Source organism: Passer domesticus, chromosome 2 (genome assembly GCF_036417665.1).
Source record: "Passer domesticus isolate bPasDom1 chromosome 2, bPasDom1.hap1, whole genome shotgun sequence".
In the NCBI taxonomy this organism is placed as follows: Eukaryota; Metazoa; Chordata; class Aves; order Passeriformes; family Passeridae; genus Passer; species Passer domesticus.
The window spans coordinates 32,913,166-32,935,267 of record NC_087475.1 but is presented as its reverse complement, the minus strand read 5'-3'; the positions used below and the strand labels follow the sequence as shown (position 1 = coordinate 32,935,267).

At 38.3% G+C, this 22,102-nt stretch overlaps 1 protein-coding gene across 2 annotated transcripts in view; it reads left to right on the top strand.

The window, feature by feature from the left end:
• The window catches only part of GABRB3 (gamma-aminobutyric acid type A receptor subunit beta3), a 125,483-nt gene extending 109,400 nt beyond the window's left edge, over positions 1-16,083 (top strand). The window contains exons 8-9 of one of the 2 annotated variants that reach the window (XM_064408151.1): positions 277-521; positions 12,123-16,083. In XM_064408151.1, coding sequence (XP_064264221.1) covers positions 277-521; positions 12,123-12,473 — 596 coding nt within the window. In that variant the 3' untranslated portion in view covers positions 12,474-16,083. The remainder of the gene's footprint in view (positions 1-276; positions 522-12,122) is intronic. The other variant, XM_064408153.1, reaches the window with a different exon arrangement.
• Positions 16,084-22,102: the final 6,019 nt, after the last annotated feature.

Below are 22,102 nucleotides of genomic sequence, written 5' to 3'. Positions count from 1 at the left end.
ACAGCTACACAGGCTTCCATGAAGTTGCATTAACTCATGGCAGTGGTGCCAGATTCCATTGTTAGCTGTTCCCCCACTCATAGGAAGGAAATTATTGTAACAGAATAATAATGCATCAAGTTTTAATTTTGCTCTTTTTTTTGCAGTGATGTCACCTGCAAGACATCTTTTACACATCTTTAAGCTTTTTCCCACTGACAAGGCATATTTGCCAAGAAGGAAAATAGAACTGAAAGCTTGGAGTTGTAAGATATGTGATCTTTTTTCTTTGTGTAGGAATTACGACTGTGCTGACTATGACAACAATCAACACTCACCTGCGAGAGACTTTGCCTAAAATTCCTTATGTTAAAGCCATTGACATGTATCTCATGGGCTGCTTTGTGTTTGTCTTCTTGGCCTTACTTGAATACGCCTTTGTCAACTACATTTTCTTTGGAAAAGGCCCTCAAAGGCAGAAGAAACTTGCAGAAAAAACAACAAAGGCAAACAATGATCGCTCAAGGTTTGAAGGCAGTCGGGTAGGTTTCTTTAATTTACATATATTCTATTTTTACATTGCAAAGACTATCAGTATGAAAGAAACCAAAAAGAAACCATTTGGTGACAACCAACCACATCTTTTTGTGGACAAACTTGGCCATTTGAATTTTCAGAAGACTATATGTAGGCATACAGATGTGAAAGTGAGTATGATCTGTATGATAAGTAAGTGTAAGAAGAAGATAGTGGGAGGGAAGCTAGCTTGAAAACAAAGGCTCAGATCTACAAAGGTGTTTATTTGTCTAAATCAAACATAATCTAACTGTGATTTTAAGTACCTATGTACATTTCCATTTCTGTGCAAGTGAATTCAGGATCTGAGCTCACCTTTCCTCAGTTCACTTAGAGGAGATGTATTTACCATGGGAGAAAACAGATAAAGAAGTATTAGTTCTGCCATGCTAATTAACTGGCCAGCATAGTTCAGTGCTGTGTGTGGCATTGTCATCTGCTGCTGTTAAAAACCAGCAGGAAAGTGTAAGTCCTAGAGAAACTTTCAGACTGATTTCTGAAGCATGGTATTGGCAAGGTCTATGCTGATTATACTCCAGCCTATTTCATTGCCTGGAGTATTACTTTATCCAGTGAATACGTCTTTTTTTAATCTTTGGAAGAAAAATTCAAGGTATTCAGCAGTATCTGACATAAACAAGCCATGTCAGTTTGAATAGAACATCTTTCTTTTTTTTTACTAAAATGCCCCCAATGAGGCTTTTCCATTCCATTCTGTTGAGTAAGACTGTTTTTTCTTCTATCAGCTATAAATTGGAAGAATTCACAGTGACAAAACTACTACCTGTTTATCCAAACCAAAAGTAATTTCAAGCTATATTTGTTTATCCTACTGATTTTGTCTTCTTTAGTAAATGTAATACAGAACTACACCTAATTATCAGCACTCCTCTATGTGAAACAATTCTGAACCAGTAAACACATTTTTTTCCACTGTATTATGAAACCAGATTCTCATCACAGTTGGCAGCTCTACTTAGAACTAATATATCAGGACAAAGGAATTCCCTTTACTGGAAAAATAAATAGTCATAATAATAAAAAAATACAGATGGGGAAAACAAAGGGTCTCCGAATTGAAAGCTGTGGAGAAGATTGTAACTGCAAGCAGGTAATGCAGATGTATGCACTAAGGTTTAATTCTCCTGCTGGAAACCATCTGGTGTATCTCATCCATTTAAATGATTTACATAATTCAATACAAGACTTGTTAATGGGTCCAGTACTACCCCATGCCTGACAGTTCTTCTATCTTGAGATCAATTTATCTACATTTTCAAAATATTCATAAGTACCTTAACTAATGAAAATGTGTATTTTTATACCCAGTTCATGCCATTTTTATATCCTGAAACTGCTCATACCATATAGCAATCTTTTTTTTTTCCCCCTGGCTTTTGACTTACAATCTTTTCTTTTGTTTCTGAAGCATCCCAAGCAAATACAATGAACCGTTCTGCTTTTTCTGCTGGTTTAATATCAACCGTGCATGAATGAAAAATTTCTTCACAGCAAGGGTTGTCAAACATTGGAACAGGCTGCCCAGGGAAGTGGTTGAATCACTATCCCTGGAGATATTTAAAAGTTGTTCAGATGTGGCACTTGGAGACATGGTTGTAGCGCAGTGGGGGTTGGTCTCTTCCCCCACGTAGCAAGCGACAGGATGAGAGGAAGTGGCCTCAAGTTGCACTAGGGGAGGATTAGATTCTATATTAGGAAACATTTATTCACAGAAAAGGAAGTCAGGCATTGGAATCACCATCACTGGAAGACTTCAAAAGTCATGTGAATGTGGCATGTGGGGACATGCTTCATTGGTGAACATGGTGCTGGGTTAACAGATGCACTCAGTGACCTTAGGGGACTTCTTAACCTAAGAAATTCTATGATTCTGTCAAATAAGGATACAAATTCAGCGTACCAGAGTTTAAAGAAGAGTATGTTACTTTGTCCCTTGGAGTCCCAGGTGTGTAAGGGAACTCAGTATGCATTGTAGAATCATACATACTCATATTTACTATGAATATTTGCTGTTCAAATAACACGGGATAAATAATATTGTATAGTCCCTTTCTGTGTAGAAAACATTTTGTCCCCAGCCTCAGCTGGGGAATTCAGCAGAGCTTTTTTTCCAGTTTCTGGATTCAGGGCCTTCAGAGAAGCTGTGCCAGCATGCAACAGACACAGGCAGAAACATTAGGTAGAGCTAATTGGAAATCTTCCTTTGAAACAAAACATGGATAGGAGATTCATTGCATGTAGGATGTCAGATTTCTCATTTGAGAAACACTGGCAAGTGTGAAGCACAGGAAATGGATCAGAACAGGCAAGAGGTCTCATGGATTTCAAGATGCATCTCAGGAAAAATACATCTAACAGATATACAAAGTTTCCATGGCTTCGAGATACCACAGCTTTGAAGCAGGAAAATGTCATATCTTCTGGATCATGTCCACCATTTAACATGGTATACAGATATCCATGGATGCAGCAGGACTGGAGTCTTGCAAGAGTTTTTAGCATACTTTCTATGGAAGACAGTACCTGAAAGCTCTGCAACCTTGGTTCTGACCACTTCAGGGATGTAAAGGGTGGTTAACTTCTAATCTCTCCTTTGGTGGCTCTTGAAAATCATTGAATCTGATGGAAATAACAGTTACTTGCTTCTTGCTTTAGAGTTGGGACTCTGGTGCTGGATGATCTGGGACAGGCTCACACAGTGTACCCCACTACTGCACAAGTAAGGGAGGCTCAGAGACACATATGGAGACTATTTTGTGCAAGTTCAATGAAATTAATAGTTTTGTGGTTTTGCTGAGGCTTCTGTCTTCCATGGAATGTAATTCCATTCAGAAAGGGAAGGTTTCTAATCCTGGAAAATACTTCCAATCTTATGTGTTTTGGGGATGAGCGACATTTTTAAAGAAAGGGAGAATGCCAAAAGCAGGCAGCCCACTTTATCACCACTATTTCATGACTGTCAAATGTAAGCTGTGCTGGAAAGAAGATTGAAAAATGTTCAAATATAAAACTGGAGGAAGGTGTTGTTATTAGTTTACTTCTGACTACTATTTTGGGTCGCTCTGTTGCTGTTTTGTTTTAGTAATTGAATTTTCTTGTTTATGAACCATGTGCATGAGCTCCCTGCCACTGATTAAGAATACTAGCTCAGGGCGCTAGGAAAACAAAACAAAACAAATCAAAAAACCGAACTGAGCCAAATGAAAAAATAAACATTATTCAATTTATTGTCCACATCAGATGCTGTAACTTATGGGTGTAGTGACAGAACAAATTAGTGCTGTATCAGGTCTAGTCAGAGGAGGGGCTGGTGGTGTGGTGGAAATCCCTTGTGTTGGGAGGCAGCACTAGCAGAGAAGGGGCAGCTCAATACATTGCCTGGTGCTCAGGCCCTGAGTTCAAGCTTTTGTTTTATGGTTCCAAAGATTGGCTGTGCTGCTGAGACAGTGTCTTTCTCTCAGGCAAAGGGAACAAAAGAAGGCAGTGGGAAAATGGCATGTTGTTTCCACTCAGAAGTGTATTAGCCCATGAAAACCAGTAGAACCAGCATGGATACTACAATTGTAGTCTATTTTTTAGACGTCAGAGAACTGAAATCTGGAGTGCAAGCTAGCAGGCTTGGTTAAAAACACACCTCTTATAGTAGCAAAAGGGCTTTTCCTGCTTTTCCTATTGGACTGTAGAGCAAGGGAGGTTTTTAGTAAAAAAAAAATGTTCTAGACTACAAAATGCACAGATGTGGGTGTGTTGGTGTTGTATTTGATAATTGCTTTGCAAAGCAGTAACTTCATGCTCAGTAAGTCATTTTCATAATGAAAGCACTTGCATTGTCAGAATTTATGGGTTTGAAAAGCCAAAACTGGCACAGCCACCTCCATTTTGGTGCTGCTGCTCTGGATGTGCCTCTCCAGTGCCAGGCCTTTAGGTACTTCTCTCTGAGTTATTCCTGGTATGCTACCACTAAGGCTTGCTGTGTTCAGGAGGGCTCCACCAGCTGCTGCTGCTGAGCTGTCTGTTGGCTTCAGTGCTCCCATTATGGCTTGCTGTCCAGCTCTGTCCATGTGTTGAAACCAGCGAGACAACAGCTCCAGGTGTAAGGCAAAGAAGAGCTCTTGCAGATGGAACTGGCACAGCCAGTGTCCTCACGTTGCAGAGGTGACAAAGAAAAGCAGTGGGGAGAGAAACTCTGCACTGTATTCTGCTGTGCAGCACTGCTGAAGGTGGCATGATGGCTGAAGCATGTCTGACTAAATTCAATCTCTGGAAAAGGTTTCAGAAGATTCAGAGCTGGTGATGAGATGAAACCTGAGTGATCCTTTCTGAGTGACTCATCTGTGGATCAGCGGCTGACTACAGAGGAAATTTCACACATAGCTGTCTCTTCTTTTGACTGCTTTTGCATCACATTTTATTTCAGATAATGCACTGTAAATAGTATTCCTCACTGAATTGTTCCAGCCTATCACAGTAAACCATAGTTACTGAGACAAACACAGGATGCTGGGGGTTTTTTTTATGTATAACCAATTTTCATACACATACTCATTTGGGATTGAAAACTCTCTTTTGAAAGCCTTGGTGCTCTGCGTCGTATATGAGGGAAAGCTCTAGGATCAAGGAAGAAATTTATATTTATTTTTCATGAAATATTACTTCTGATATGGTATTGATGCTTAAATTAAAGTCCTCTGATTGTAGAAAAACTGTCAGAAAATAATAGGTGGTCTCTAAAAATGTTTCCTTTGAAAATTAATTGCTATTGTTATGAATCAATTCCATTTATCCTGTTTGTGTTGGCAGACTGAGGCTTCATTTGTAGCTCTCAAAGCTTGCAGTTTTGCTACATAAGTTGTTAATTTTTAAATAGGGCTCAGATAAAGCCTAATTTATGGCTACATCAGCATGAGAGAGCTTTAAGGCAATCCTGTTGTCACTTGTTCACTCTTGTGGTAGAGGCTACTTGTATAATCAGATGGTGAGCGTGTGTTTTGGACATTGCTCCCTCTGGGCCAATCCACACAGTTTATGTGATATATGTTTAAGTCCCCTGCTGAAAACATTGCTTTTTGGTTCAAACTGTGGCAATTTATGTTTTTAGTTTGGTGGGACCAAAAGGTCAGCCCCAGAGTACCAATCAGGACGGTAATTATCACACAAGCTCATTCAAGCTTCAAACCCCCAATGGCAGTCAGACGTGGGAAGAGCTTCCTCTGAAACAAGAATAATGCAATAACCCTTTGTAAAAAGGCCCTTCTCATCAGGCAGTGTCTGCATGTATTTTTAGCTCTGGAGATTCCTGGCTCCAACCCCCGCTGTTGGCCAAGGCAGCAGCTTCCCACCAGGCATTGCTGAGAATAGAGGCTCAGGCCACTTACATCTACTTAGCAGTTGTGTTAATTGTAGCAACCCTTCTCATAAGTGGGATTTCATTGTGAAAATTAATATCTTGACTTCTGTGGAAGAATTATCACTCAGTTTAAATTGGGAAGTACGAGAATAGCAAAACTGGCAGTATTCTCCTGTGTATCTTCATCTTTCCTGGGTACTTTTTTCAGTGCTTTTTTTAACAGTGGGAGATTTTTATATCACCACTGTGATGAGTAGGTACCAAATTTTTAAATATATCTGTCAAGGGGGATAAGCACAGTTCTTGTGGGAAGAACACTCATCCTGTAGCTCATGGTGGGGACATTCATTGTGCACTGAGACACATGCACGTGCTAGTTTTGTTTTGCAGCCACTTTGCACAAGTATGAATCGTGCAAATCCTGAGATGGTAAGAAGGATTGTATGTACAATTCATGGGACATATATGAATCTCAGAGGTTGTAATAATACAGACAATGTGAAATAGAGGGTAAAGGAGGACTATGCATTTGTTTTCTTTTCTTCCTCCATTGAAATATATCAAGGTTAATTGTAAAACTTCATTATTACTTAATAGACAGTGAAAATAATATGGAAGCTCCTAATTAGTTTGCTTCTTTATACTTTCCCTGTTTTGCAAGGTCTTTCTATCTTCTCAGTTCTGCTGGTTATCCTGGGCTCATCTACTAGGCGTAGTAACGTAATAACCTCTTCCATTTTTTGATGCTTATTAATTAATATAAATATATTTAAATGGCAGTGAGAGAAGTATCAACTTTTGGACTCAGGGAGAACACTCAACACTATAATTTTTGTTTTGCCTGCAGTTTTAAGTTATTTTTAAATATCCAAGTTATAATGTGGTCAATGTACTCAGCACTTAGTACTTTAAGCACAGATTAAACTTAAGGCCTGATTGCATATTTTTCTACATCTTGGAAAGCTATTTATGCATAAATAAAGAAGGTGAAAGAGGCAGACACTGATCTCTCTGGTGACCAGTGACAGGACTCAAGGGAACGGCCTGAAGTTGTGTCAGAAGAGGTTCAGGCTGGATATTAGAAGAAAGTTCTCTTCCCAGAGTGTGGTTGGGCACTGGAACAGCTCCCCAGGGAAGTGGTTACAATGCCAGCCTGACAGAGTTCAAGGAATGTTTGGACAACACTCAGGCACATGGTGTGACTCTTGGGGATGGTGGTGTGCAGGGTAAGGAGTCAGACCAGATGATCCTTGAGGGTCCCTTCCAACTCAGAATATTCTGTGATTCTGTATGTACTTAAATACTAATTTTGATGTAAAATAATGCAAGACTAACTACAGAGACAGAGCTTTTCATTATGTTATTTAAACCCCCTATTTGCATTTATATTGCTACACATGATGGGAAGTGTTTACGTGGTATTTGAAAATTTGGAATTGATGAACAAGTAAACATACCTATGGGGTTTGAACAAAATGCTTCCTATTTTTGAGCAAAATGCTTCCTCTGAAAGAATTATGAGGAGAAAGAGATTTCATTGTAACATACTCTTTAAAATTGATGGAATATTAAACAGAGAACTAAATGAACTTGAAAAAATTCAGACTCTACCTAATAATAAATCAAGGCTTATGGTAGTTTTCTGGCCCTAGTAAAGTGCTTTTAAAGTAGCTTTAAAGTTGAAGTTTTTAAAAAAATATTGGAGAAAGGTATTTAATAGCAGCTGTTGCATTTTGTTTTTTAAATCAAAATAGCAAACATCTAAATGAGCCTGGATCCTCGGCAGAATTAAGTAGATTTCAGATTTCCCAGATATAACAGGGCACTGAAGTTTTGGACCTGAAACATATAATCCAAGTTGAGTCCACTGGTGACATGGTGTTCCTCCAAGAGCAAGGAGCAGGTTCTTTGTGAACGTTGTCTTAATCTTCCTCTTTCTGGCTTCAGTTAGGTGAGTCACAGTCATTTATGGGTAATGACATTAGGCTGCTGGAGTATTTGAATTGTTCCCTTGTACTGTAATATGTATAGTTCAGAAATGGTGAACTTTCAAAGGTGAATCTGCTTCTCAAAATGCACTTATGTGAGATTCAGTCACTTCACTCTGGTGCAGGTGCTGTAATTACTCAGAGGTGGGAGGGATGGAGTTTGATAAAAATTTATTCTGAAATAAGAGCACTGGTCTTGCATATTTGTATCCATGCTGATTCAGCAGAGAATTAATTAATGATTTGGTACTCAGCTGTTTTCATCTGTTTTGATGAGTTTACTGGGAAATACTCCAAGGAAACAACCAACCCTTGCTTGTGTTGGGCAGAAGATGTGAGAACCAAACATGTTTGGTTCTGGAAAGACCATAGTGGAGAAGTGGGAAGGAATAGCTTCAGTGGAGCCAAAGTGTGGAGAAAGAAGGCTGCAAAAAGAATGGAAGCACAGGGTTGGCAGAAATGAAAAAAAGGGAAATACTTTTGTTAAAGAAGGATGGTAAGAATTGAGGGGAAATTGGCCAAATCCACAGTGTCCTCTATGATTTATAACAGCATTTGAGAGAAAAGCCTGCTATTAGCATTTTGGGGAGAATTTCCAGTGCACAGAGTGACATTTTTGAGCCAGGTGATGAATTGTATTCTAAGGCTCATACAGAGTAAAACTAAATTTTATCAAAGACATTGGCTTTGTTTGTCATACGTAGCCATGACTGCCTGTAATCCAGTCAGGTACTTTTCTTAATCTATACCTGGGGTAACATTTTCCCTGGAGCCACTGAGCAACACTCGTGTTCACTCATGAAGGATTCTGCCTTCCCTGTATATTCAGGCAAGCATGAGGTGTCTTGCACAGGTTACCTTGCCATTATTGGTTTGCTTCTTTATTCATTGAGAGAGCTTGTGTACCTTTGTCAAAGTAATTTAAATCATTGCTTAAATGATTCCAAAGTCATGTTTATGTGCAAATACTTTTTAACATGCTGCATGCATTAAGTATTCATATTTAAGACATCACCTTAAGATTGTCACAAAGTATTAGCATATAGTGCTCTAATGTTGTCAACAGCTTAGGTGGTTTATTCAAAACCTCTGAAGGCATCAATTTGAGAGAATAAATCTCAAGAATATCTGTGGACAAGAGGCTGATTTAGCTTCTGTAGACCCCTTCTCTCCATCTGCTCCTTCCTCATATTTGACATGCAAGCCTGTTGATCCATTAGCAAAGAGATGAATTTCTAAAGTATATTTCCAAATATGTTTCATTTGACATTTTGAGAAAAATGTATACTGTCATGCAGCTTCATAGGACATACTGGTATCTTCGGACAAAGAATTTACACAAAAGTTGCAACTTCCTTGACTGCCTTTCTGGTTTGATGCAGTGACAAACCATGAAAAGTTGTCACATCAAAGGCAGAAGCTGTTAAGGTGGCACGTGAAGTGGGCAGATAAGGTGAAGAAGGCTATGCCATGCAAGGTAATAATAGGAATAAAATTAATTCCTCTATCAGGAGAAGCCTGAATGCACAGGTGTACCCTCCATAATACAGGCTTTCAACTGACAGCTCACAACAGTCAAGGTTCAGTGTAGAAGCACAAAGTACCCAGGATGGGCTGATGTCTGTGTCTCTGTAGGTGGCAGTAAGAATCAGGAGAGATCAGGAAGTCCTGAGGGAAAGAAAAGTTGACATTTGTGGTGGTGGGAGGAAAAGGAATAGAGACCTGCAAGGGGATGGCAGTGCTCTAGGCGTGAAGCCCACCAAAATGTCTCTGCTACGACACTTTTAGTAAGCTGAAGGATGTTTCTCAAAGCCTAGGAGGAGATGGGAAAGATAACATTTGATGCCATGGGGGTCTGGATGAGAGATTTAGTTTTAAGCTACACAAGGAAAAAACAGGTTGTTGTGATATTTTACACATTGCACAAAAAAAATCCTGATCCTAATTTGGACTCTTAGGGAAAAAAAAAAAGAGAACAGAAGAAACTGAATCAGTTTTTTCAGAGACCACCATAAGTAGTGATATCCATGACTGTATTTTACACTTGTGTTTATTCCCTGGTTACAGAGATTGCTCAACAGCATAAACTCCTTTCTACAAGCCTTGAGATCTTACTTTTGTACCCAAAGGGTTTCTCCAATGGAGAAAATAAATTCTTCTTAATCACCACTGAGGCTTCTCCATTCCATTATTTTTGTTCATGTTGTTTATTTTTATTTATAGGCACTCATCAGCATAATATGCCATTACCTACAGCAGAAGGATTTGTTAGATACTTTAGAATTCTTCTCCTACTTGGCTGTATACCATTCATAGCATTTTATGTTCTTTTTTTTTCCATTTCCATTTGCAAGCACCTTGGCAAAGCATTACTGATACACTATCATAATTGTTTTCCCTGAGAAGAGATAAGCTGAAGCATCAATAATTGATGAAAGAAATACCCATTTCACAACATTTCAATAAGAATGAAAAAAGTTAAATGCATATGGACGGATACATAGCTGTGCATACTTTTAATCCATCACACAGCTTGCAAAGGACGTGGTATCAGATGATTGTGCAAACTTCAGAAGGGTGTGACAGTAGCCTGTTTTTACAATCACTTTTAAAATGATGCTTCTAGAATGAGATGTTCAACTGCTACACAATTCACACAGCTAGATCATGTGGCAGGTTAGAAAAATGTATTAATTGTGTGATGAATTATGGATGAATAAATTGCATATGTAAAACTGGAAATTATCATGTATTCCATGATTCACTACCTATTTCTGACACAGAGAACTAAATTCTCTTGAACAGAGTCACACATGTGCTAACTGTCTGAAAATACCCAGCACGTGGCATTTTTTTTACCTTCAGCCATCATTTTCCTTGCCCCAAAACTGGCAGAAAATTTGGAGCTGATCCCTGCATTACCTACATTGACTGCATATCTTTCAGCATGTAGGGCCTGGGGCATGGGGGTTGTGATGCCCCACCAATAAAAGTATCAAATACTGATTCAGACACCATTCCTTGGAACTTCTCCTCAGTGCCACTCATGGGAACCCCTAAGGTCTCTGGACTGATGGAGCCATACACAATTCTGTGCTGCTCTTCTTTTGCCACTCAGGAGGACTGGAGAGTCTGGGTCAGATTTTAAGTCTCTAGATGATCAGGACTTTTTTCTTTATTACTGAAAATGGCATTACACTGCTCTGTACTTGGAAATATATATGGGGTTTTTATGATTTTTATATGGAGCTCTCTGTGATATGGCTGGCCAGGGACCTGTTTTTTTGTCTATCAGGGTGATGCCTAGTCCTTGACTGTGTATGGGTTACTGCTAACACAAACATTGACCTTGCTCTAGTTGTAGTTGCTATTAAATTAAGCAAAGTATTATTAACACTAAAGCAAAATATCTACACAGAAATCTCTGTCAAGTTTCTCTTAATAAGACTTTGACTTTGCTAGCATGATAAATATACTTTGTGCTAAACACTGGTCACTGCCTCTGGAATAGGGTGGTGAAAGGGAAGAGTCCCTCCTATTTCCTCAATTCACCCACTTTTTTTCTATGCCTTAACTTCATTAGTTTTTAAGATCAATCACTCATACAGAAAATACCTGCAGCTGAAAATTGGCATGATTGGAAAACCATGCAAATGACTTTGGAAAGAAAACTTCAGAAGATAAGTTGTAATTAAGCTTTGTGATTGTAAAATACAGAGTTCAGCACATAAGAACTGTTCTTGTGATTTTAGCAAACTTCACAGGCACTTTTTAAATTCTTATTTTAGATCACAGTTAGGAAAATAAAAATATAGCCAGTTAAATTTAATTTCCTACTGTAGCAGAGAGAGGATCCATCCCTTACTCTCTTGCTCCATTGCCAGCAATGCAGAGGTTTCACTGAACTACACCATCCTCTAAAATGTGGCTGGTTCAGAGGGAGAAGAAAATGGTGGAGTTTGCCTAGTATCGTTGTGTACTGGATGTTTGGTAGTATGATGATAACAAAGTATGATGTAAAAGTATTGAAGTACTTGCCTCATTTTAGGCAGCTGAATAGTGCCATTTCTTTTTTAAGATTATCACATGCTTAAAACTAATTACATTGTTTTTCTAGATATGTATGGGTTTGGTGATTTACATACACCCACATTCTGCTCATCGATGTCAAGTCTTTTGAAAGAATTTATGTTTCTGTTTTTTCTCCCCAGGTGGACACCCATGGAAACATTCTGCTAACATCGCTTGAAATTCACAATGAGGTGGCAAGCAACGAGGTCACCACCAGCGTTACAGAAGCCCGAAATTCAACTATATCCTTTGACAACTCAGGAATCCAGTACAGAAAGCAAAGCTCACATCGTGAAAGCCTTGGAAGGCGTTCCTCAGAAAGAACAGGCTCCCATAGCAAGAGGGGCCATTTACGAAGAAGGTCTTCGCAACTGAAAATAAAAATCCCCGATCTAACAGATGTGAATGCCATCGACAGATGGTCAAGAATGGTGTTTCCATTCACATTTTCTCTTTTCAATTTAATTTACTGGCTATACTATGTTAACTGAGTGACTTAGTTTTTTTAAAGGACTTCAACTATAACAAGTGAAGTACTACTTGCCTGCAGAGTTTATATATATATTTATATATATATATATTTATATATAAAAAAATATATATATGAACTTTTACTATGTAGACCATACTCATGTATGTGTGAATACATGTAGCAAAGAACTGTGTGTACTTTAAAGCACATACTGCAAAGCAAAAATATGTATGCACACACACATGAACACATTCACTCTGAGGTTATGGACACTTTAACATAGAATGCACTTCACAGGAATTTTTTTAATTGAAAGGCAGGTGTCATCAAAGAAGCAAGCCTTGAGAAAGTAAGTGTTGTATATTATCAATACAAAATTTTGATTGTCATAGAAATTTTTGAACAGCTGTAATCATGTATAAAGTCAGTATTTAGTAACATCCTTTGTAAATGCTGCCGTACACACTAATCATAAAGCAGTAAAGTTACACTGGTAAGTTTAAAATAAGTTATTTATATTGCAAATCCATCAACTACCATTTCATCAAGCCAAATGTATTTTTCTTTGCTAAATTTTTTTGGGTTTATATATGTCATAATACATATTTTCCCAGTCCAGGATGGACATAGTTTTTAATGATCTCTTGCTTTCTCTTCTGCAGTAAGCAAACTGATCATGGGAGTGTTGTAGGTCTTTGGAGACATATACAGGTTTATGATATTTCAAACAAGCATTTTAATGTCCATCAACAGTGACATGAATCTTTTGTAAGTACTGTAAATGTACAGCACATTTTCCTTCCCTTGGACTGATTCCAGCTGCCATGTCATTTTGAAAAAGAACAGCACATTTCTAGTATAATTTAGCTGAGAATTCAACTACTGTCAATGTGCTCTACATCTGCTGTAGATTTAAAGATTGTTATTCCAGTGAAAGCATAGAAGATGTCTCAGGTTATTTGTTACTTCAACATGAAATCACCTAGCTGTAGCCTTTTTTAAACATGCATTCATATTATTTAACATTCTTATAACATTGTATGTTAATGTAAAATATATTTGCATAATATGCATATAAGTATATTTTCTCAATATTTTTCTTTCCTGTGCTTGCTATCGTGACCGCATGTTATGTCATATTTTTGTTGCTGTGATGTTATAACTTTTTATTTTCTAGAGCTGAGCAAATAGAGCACTTCTGATACTTTGATTCAGTAACGGAGCATTTTCATATTTGATTTATATACTGAAAGTATATGCCTACACTTACCAAGGTAGTGTGCTGCATTCACAGATCACAAGAGTATGTTTTGTTTCAGCATTAACTGTATTCTAACATACCCTTCATGAAAATGTGACCACTTTAGTTTTGATCCCAGTTCACTCCCTCACTGGGATTCCAACTTTTTTCAGTCTAGTAAATTGTAGTCATTGAGGTATGCCAATTTCAGATCTGTAAACCTAATTTCTTATTTAGCAGAACTAAATCTTTCTAAAGAAAAGAAGATATATTTTTTGTACGCAGTGTTTCTATCATGTACATTCTCAAATAACAACAAATACAGTAGCATAAATAGATCTAAAAAAATAGAATTCAGGCTTAGCCCTGACACTTCTCTGCATGCGAAATACCTGTGGACATCAATGGGATTTTTTGACAGAGAGCTTTGAATGCTAGCTGGAGACTTCTATGGGCAAAAATATGTGTGGATATGCATTTAGCAAAACCATCAAATATGAATGAAGCTGAAAAGGCCGCCCTGGCTCTGTAGCGACCACCCCCTGTTCTCGCTAGGAATTGATTTACCTGTGAGTAGAGCACCGATATTTGGGTTGCTGCCATGTATGGCCCATTACTGTTCCCACCCCTATTTGCAGCTGAACTGTGAAACTGCTCTGGACTGAAATTCCAGTGTCAATGAGCCTGGTGTGCAAAGATGTTTCAGTTCCATCCTCAAGGCTGCTCCTTGAGCATGGTGGGCTGGGCCAGTTGCCTTGCAGCGTGGCTGCAGTGCAATCCCCAGCCGGGAATGTTCATGGGAGCCCCGGCTGCTGCCGTGGGCAGGATCGGTGCCACAGTCCCGCTGCATCCTCGGCAATAGTGCAAAGTGGCTGAAGCTGCAGTTTTTAAGCACTGTATCTGCAGACAACTACACAGCATGAAGAGCCTCAAAGGAACCTGTATACCTGGAGCAGAAAACCTTGGTGTTTTAAAGCTCCTCAGTATTAAGTCCCATTGGTAAAACGCAATGTATTGTGAGTGCTCAAACATCTCTCCAAACTGTGAAGGGATTATAGAGCACATTCTCACCTTTTTAATCAAGGTAACTAACAATTAAACCCCTTCCAAAATACATATTAGATAGAATTGTTGAAAACCTCTCCTAAGTATTTATCTTAATAGCAAAATATGTTTAAATAAAACTATATGATTTTAATAAAAATTATTAATGGTAGGCTTTGCTTTAGAAAAATTTCCCTACTGAAGTTATCCCCAAGCAAGTCTTCCTGTAAGTGTCCTATAAGAACCACCCTGAGAAATCGGATTTGAGAATGGTTCTGCCCCTCATGACCACAGCACTTCCTTTTCTTCAAGCCTCACCTCCTAGAAATCACATGGCCAGGCAGAAACCTTCAATAAGAAGTGACTTTTTAGTTGTGATAGAAATGTGTATTCCAAATCCCACTGAAATCAGTTCTTCAGTGGCTTCAACCAGAATTTCCAAGAAGGCAGAAAATTACTCTCTGTACAGAGCAAAGAGGCAGTGTGGATTTTTCGGGGCCCTGCATGTGCAAGAGGGCTGAGTCTCTGAGGACTCTGTCCCTCTCTTACCCTGTGCACTACTGGAGGGCAGCACATTACTGCAGCCCCCTTCAGGGAACTGTACTCCCCATCTTGCCTGTCCTTGCAAAAAGTAGGCTTTTTTTCAGCTTTTTCAAAAGATTTCACATTCATTGGTTTAGTCACAAACAGCTTTAACCTTGAACAGATCCAAGTCTTGGTTTGACTTGAAAAAAGCCAGGAAAAAATCTCACTTAAGGTTAGCACTTCATCTTACACACACATTTTTTGTGCCTTTTTTGCCAATTCCGTTCCTACAGTCCCAGCACGACTTCTTACACACAAAAACACACACGTACAACCACATGATAAGAACAGTGTTTGCCTTGACCTCCCATTTTCTGGCTCTTGACCCTGTGCACTAGCTGCAGTGTATTATTTTAACCATAGTTTGCTTACTAAAAACGGTAATTTCAATTAAAACACACCAGAGTATTGTATTTCATAGCTAATTAACTCCTTTGTAACTCAACACTACTATAAATAACATTTACACATAATTTGTTTGTAAAAGGCATAAAAAAAGAAAAGAAAACTGGAACTATTTTCTGTTATAGCCAAAAGGGTCAATAAACAGTAGAAATATAATGGTGGTTTAACTCCAAGTTGATTTCATCCCATTGTAAAGATAAACTAAAACCCAGTCCTTTTTGCTTAAGGCACAACTATGTATTTTTGGTATTCTTCTGCAGTGGAAAAAAAGAAAAGTAAAATGGAATGATGAAGAGATGCTTTATGAAAATATTGATGAATGAATATTAATTTATTAAAAAGGATTTAAAAATTATTTGATTGGGTTTTTTTCTGGGAATGGAGGGAGTGTGATGACTGTTTAAACAAATTTAATCTTAAATAGCATGTAATGATTACTCTTACAGATTTTACAGAAAAAGACCAAATATGGAAGCATTTTCTAAACAACACACAAATAGAAGAAGAGATTCTGGAGCACTGAACAACTATATTTCCTAGTGCTTTATATACTAAATAAAGGAAGAAGGAAAAACTACATCCATTGACTTAGGAAGATTCTTAATAGCAAACCAATCTGTCTTCAAGCTGTGGCATTGCCAGTTAAGAGCAAAAAGTTTGTTCTGTGCTTTGTATGAAAAAGCCTGCTTCTACCCAGGACACAAAAGAGGTTTTTAATATCAAAACAAGACAATGTTTACTTATATGTTTCAGTAATCAAGTACTGTGTTCATTAAACATTTTATTGCTAAATAAGTTATTTTAGAAGATTCAGGATACAGAGAATTTTGTGAAATGGGATTTTAAAGACACTATATTATTGCTACAACCCCTTCCCCAAATCCAAAAAATGCTTTGAAAATTTGGAAAGCAGGAACAAGCTGTCATATGCTTGCATAATTCTCATAGTAGCTAATGATATATGTAACAATTTTAAAAGCAGATAAAATATTCAGCACCACAGTTGTAATGGCCTTTTAAATCAACAGAAAGGCTCCCTCTTATTTCAGCATGTTTCTGCTCACTTTTAGCAATGCTTCCCAGGTTGTAAGTAACATCTATGATCTATTTTTTCTAGTCCAGCCTGCATTGTAGAGGAGGAGAGATTAACCTTGTAGCAAGCTTAGTTTTGTGATTGGGAATATTTGCTAAGAGTTGCATTTCTTTGTGTATTTTGGAGATGATGTATGGATAGATACTATTTAATTGCTTAAGTACTACTCATTGTATCAAAGAGTTCAGGTTCTAGTATAAATGATGGGTCCTTTTTTCCAAATAATTACAGTCCTGTTAGTATCAAGACTATTTCCACAGATGTTGATTTTATAGACACAACTGTCACAACAGCAACTGCCACCTGCTAAAAGAGGTACAGCAGTAGCTGAAAAAAAACAACAGGAATCTCAAGGTTTCTCTGAATTGGTTTTGAACAAAGAAATCTCTCATAAGTGCCTTCAAACTCTTGCAAATACAGGGTCAGATCTTTACAAAAATTATTTCAGATTGTGGGTGTTTAATTTATGTGATCCTTATAGCTTGTGAGAGCTGATTTGTGGACTCTGATGTACATGTTCAGAAAATCAAATCTTTTGACAGTTTTCCCAACATACAGCATCACTTGTACTTGAAAACTAAAGGTATGCAGATGTAATAGTACAAAAATAAAAAACAACTGCCCCTAAAAGCAGCCTAAGTTTAAATCACTAATTAACTGAACTTAAGGTGATGCTTAAGCAAGCACAATGTTTGTTTGGACAATGTCCCTTAGCTTTGCAGCATTCACTGTGGTATATCTTTGTCTCAGCACTGCAGCCTAATTTAGGTTAGCAAGTTTTCTTCTCCCCAGTTACAAGAGAAAACACAGAAAGTGGCCCTGCACTGGCACAGCTCCAGCAAGGCAAAGGGAGGCAAAAAACTCTCTGGGTTTTCCCTACACCGAAAGACTCTGACCCTGTCTGAATCCCTCCTTGGAGGCACTGATCATTCCTTTAACTCCAGAGGGAGCCTTAGGCTAACTCTGAATTATCCCCCAGTTCACCACCAGCAGCTGAGGTCAGCAGTTTTAGCTGTTATTGCTCCTGCTGCAAAAACCTGGAGATAAAGTAGCTGTTACCCCAGCTGTCAGAAGGTACACTGCCAAAGAGCAAGTGGACTCAGGGCTGAGATACATGATGGTAATCTTTAGGTTATTCATTCTAATATTGTATTTAAATATATTTCAGTTATGTTCTAGCCTTCAAGGGTTAGCACATTTGTCTCCAGATGCTGGTGCTTTTTATATGGATGTATATGGGACAGAGCATGGGGAGTTTTTCTAAACACTTTAAATCTGCCCAGCAGTGCTCTCCTGGGCATTTCCTCCATCCCTCATGCACATCACAGGTCAGAGTTTGCATTTTCCCTGCACTAGGTTAACCACCCCTCTGCTGAGAGCCCAGACCTGCAGGCTTGTGCTGCCAAGTGCTGACTTGCTCCGCTGTACCATTCAATCCTCTGCTTGTTAGAAAGTCTCTCACAGATCAGATGCTATAATTAGTCTAACAACGAGCTGCTGCTTCACACCTTCTCCTAAAATGCCAGCACTGCCACTAGGGACCCTGTTTTCCCAACCTTTGAAAAATACTAGAAAAAGAGGAATTTGCAGGCTGTCAGACAATTAAGAACCTCTCTCCGTTCACCCAGGCTCACATTTTCCTTCAAGTTATACATTTAATCTACAGGGAGAGAAGTAATTTGGTACAAAATTTCCTGCCCAGGGCTACTCTTAAGAGTTTGCAGTCCAAAACACAAGTAATGTAGGTAAATGCTGAAGTATTTTAAATTTCTAGCAACAATCTGTACATCTTTTTTCCATTGGAGATATTTAATGTGAAAGGCACAAACTGCAGGAGCAGGAACCACCACAGTGAATTTCCCTGTGCAAGCTGGCCGAGAGCAAGGCTGGAGTCAGGCACATGTGCTCCTCTTGTTTTCAAAGGTCTTTCTTCTTGGCTGAGCAGCTGTAGAGTTTTGATGGAAATTCCAGCTCAGCTGAGAATGATCCTGGAACATGACCCAGAGCATTCTTTGGGCAAGTGCTTTAGGCATCTGCCTCTGATGTGAAGAGCTGACAAAGGCACTACATCTAACTGCATCTTAGATTGAGGGGAGTCTCCTGTCATGAAAAGGCTTTGGGTGCCAGGCATGTCTCTGTGAGTGCCTTCAAGGCATGGATTCTCCCTACACTCTCTATTTCTTGCCATTCTCCTGGACAATTGCACACTGGATGTGCTGCTTTGCCCTGCAGAGCTGTATGATTCTCCTGCCACAGAAGAGGACACGTGGACTGAATTCACTCCATCTCACATGGCACATTTATCTGAGGTATTCAGTTAGTCCTTCCATCTTTGTAGACCCTATTTTTAACAAATGAAGTTACATACTATCATCCTGACTATTTAAAGCACACATTTGGAGTTCCAAGTCAACATTTTTAGTTTCATTTCTTTGACTAGCTGCAAAACCATCTCCAAAGAGAGATTTGAGCAGAGGAAACTTGTGCACAGAAGTGCTTTTGCATGCTGCTCTGCAGCTGGAGTTGCTGTGCTTGAATTTTGCGTGAGACAGGGAGAATGAGAGAGAAATAATTCCAGGGAAATGGAAATAATTCCTACACTTGCCTATATTTGTAATGTTTTGGATGAAACAGTTTCAGTGCAGATGACAGAAGACATCCTGTGATGTGAGTGATCCCATATCTTGACCAACAGTTGTCACCTCGCTTTGGTATCAGTTAGAGCTGAGTGTGGGTTCACAGCTTTGGCTGAAAACTCAGAACCACACTGGCTATTGGAAAATGATTTCTGATTGTTTGGGGATAAGAAAACTGTGACATGACTTCATTTGCAAATGGGAACAATTTCAATTCATGTTTTCACATGAACTTAATGGGCCTGACTCGGTTGTATTCTAAGCTGGAGGCTACTGAATCATTAATTAATTTTTGAATTACTATTTCATTTTCCACTTTTTTAATGTGTAGCACAGAGGGATTTTGTTGGTTTCTCTAAAAATACAATGCCCATTTGCTGCAGGAAAGTAATTAATCAGTGTAATAAATGCATACACAACTGCACATAGTGCAATATATTAGAAGTGAAACACTCTAAAGGATACCCATTTCCTGCAACCACTGTTGGGCATTTTTTAAAACACTACTGACAGTTCTATTCGATGAATATGCTTATTTTATAACAACAATGATTGGGTATTCTATATGGGAAGTAAATATAACATGCTTCCATGTATCTCATTTGCTTTGACAAGGTAGTTTTTGGTGAAGCCAGTGCTGGAACAATTTGCTAATGACCTCACTGATGTTACATTTCTCTTGATCATGATTTCTTGCAGACCTGTAACATCCTGAATGCAGATGACAGTTTTGACATTCACAAAGATGTAGGTTTAATTATCATCTTGATTACTCGAGCTGGAAAGCCAGATGCCTAAATATCAAGAAAGGTCGAGTAGAACAAATCCTGATAGTTGGTATCTTTCAGTTTTGGAAAGGTTGCTTGGATTGAAAGGTGACTTAGAGAATAACAACAAGTAATTCCTTTGCATAACTGTCTTCCTGCACAAAGGAACAGTTGTTTAACAATGTTTAAACAAGGATTTGATTCTAAAAAAGAGGAAATTTGAGCTGAAATACCAAAGACATGTAAATCACCTCAAATAAAAGAAAACAGAAAGGAGACACCAATATATTTAAAACCTGATAGGTTTTAGTTTTACCCCATGACAGGTAACACTTTATTGTTGAGAGGCTCACATAAAGCACAGCAAGCCACCTCTTTAATAGCAGAGAATTTGTCAATATCCGTTGCCTTTATGAGCATGATTTATAAATCTATTTTCTAAAGCAATTTGAGGGTTGTAAAATCACACCATTATTTAGTACACAGCTCCTCATGGATTCTGGTTTATCAAGTGTTAGGTAAAGAGGGGAAAAAGCATCTGCTAATCACTCATTAGCTAGAATAGATTCAAGCAAATTACTGCTATTATGAGTTCTGATCCAAAGCCCATTATAGTTGAAAGAAAAGCTCTCAGAGGTTTCAACAGACTTTTCATACCACCTGAAATTAATATTAACCAGACTGCTGAAAAATTTACATCTTAATTGACTGCATGAAGATCAAGATATAAAAATTTCCAGACTACAAGATGACTATAAGAAAGATCAAAATACAGTAGTGGACTGAACTGCAAGGAATTGCAATAGACACAATGGATAGGATTTTTTGTGATTTTAGTTTAATCAGCTACGTTGTTGATGTTGAGGTGAAAAACAACCAGGTTGAGTTTTTGTTTGTCCATTGTTGTCCACAAAACCCAGGCTTTCCCCTTAGCAGCAAAATGCTAAACTAAATGAAAAAACCCTCCAAACCATCACCAAAAAATAGAAGCAGACCACATCTGGCAGGTCTAGAAAATTCTCCCCATCTCCAGATGGCTGGCATCCTACTGCAACAGATAGGTAGTTTAATTATTCTTTATTAATAAAAATGTTGATATAATATTTAAGGTATTATTGATGTTTAATCAGACATATTACATGCTTTGTTGGAAAGGAAATGTTTATCAAGACCTAACAGTGTTGAACCATGTTGAATTTATGGGAGAGTTCTAATTTGGGAAGTGAAGAACTTTTGGCCAGAAACTTTCCTATGTACAAAACGAAAAACATTGCCTGGCTCTTGTGCTGCTTCCTGGCCACTGTCACCAGTCCAGAAGTCTCAGAGCGAGTTACTACAGGTTTAAAGAACAGAGAAATCATAACAACCAAAATGAAGGAGAGCCTCCAAGGAAGGGCTACCTTCATGCTGCCAATAATTTAGCAACCTTGGAAGAATTTCTGTCTAGTATTTATTTAGGTGCCATTTATTTGGAGTTCAGTACTGGCTGGCATATCAAAGGATTTTGAAAAGTATATCTAGTAGCTTCATCTGTAATAAGAAAATGTGTTGGTAACTTCTGAAGCACTGTCTTCACAGATATGCATTCTTTTCCATTGTAAAGTGATTGTAAAATATAAAGGAAAGAGCTACAGGGGACTGGCTGGGTGAGGGTGAAGCCAACTGTGGAAATTTTCAGTACACTCAGTCTTATTGATAATTGATAACTAACAAAAAGGCTGCAGCAAATCATCCCTTAATTTCCATTTTCATTGGCTTTTCCCAAAGACCTGAACATTAGGAGCATCCTGCCTTGCCAAGGCCAGGCAGTCCTGTCAATGATTCTTTTCCATGCAGCGATCAGGCTCTAGTTTTAAATCCCAGATGTTGCCCCAGTGG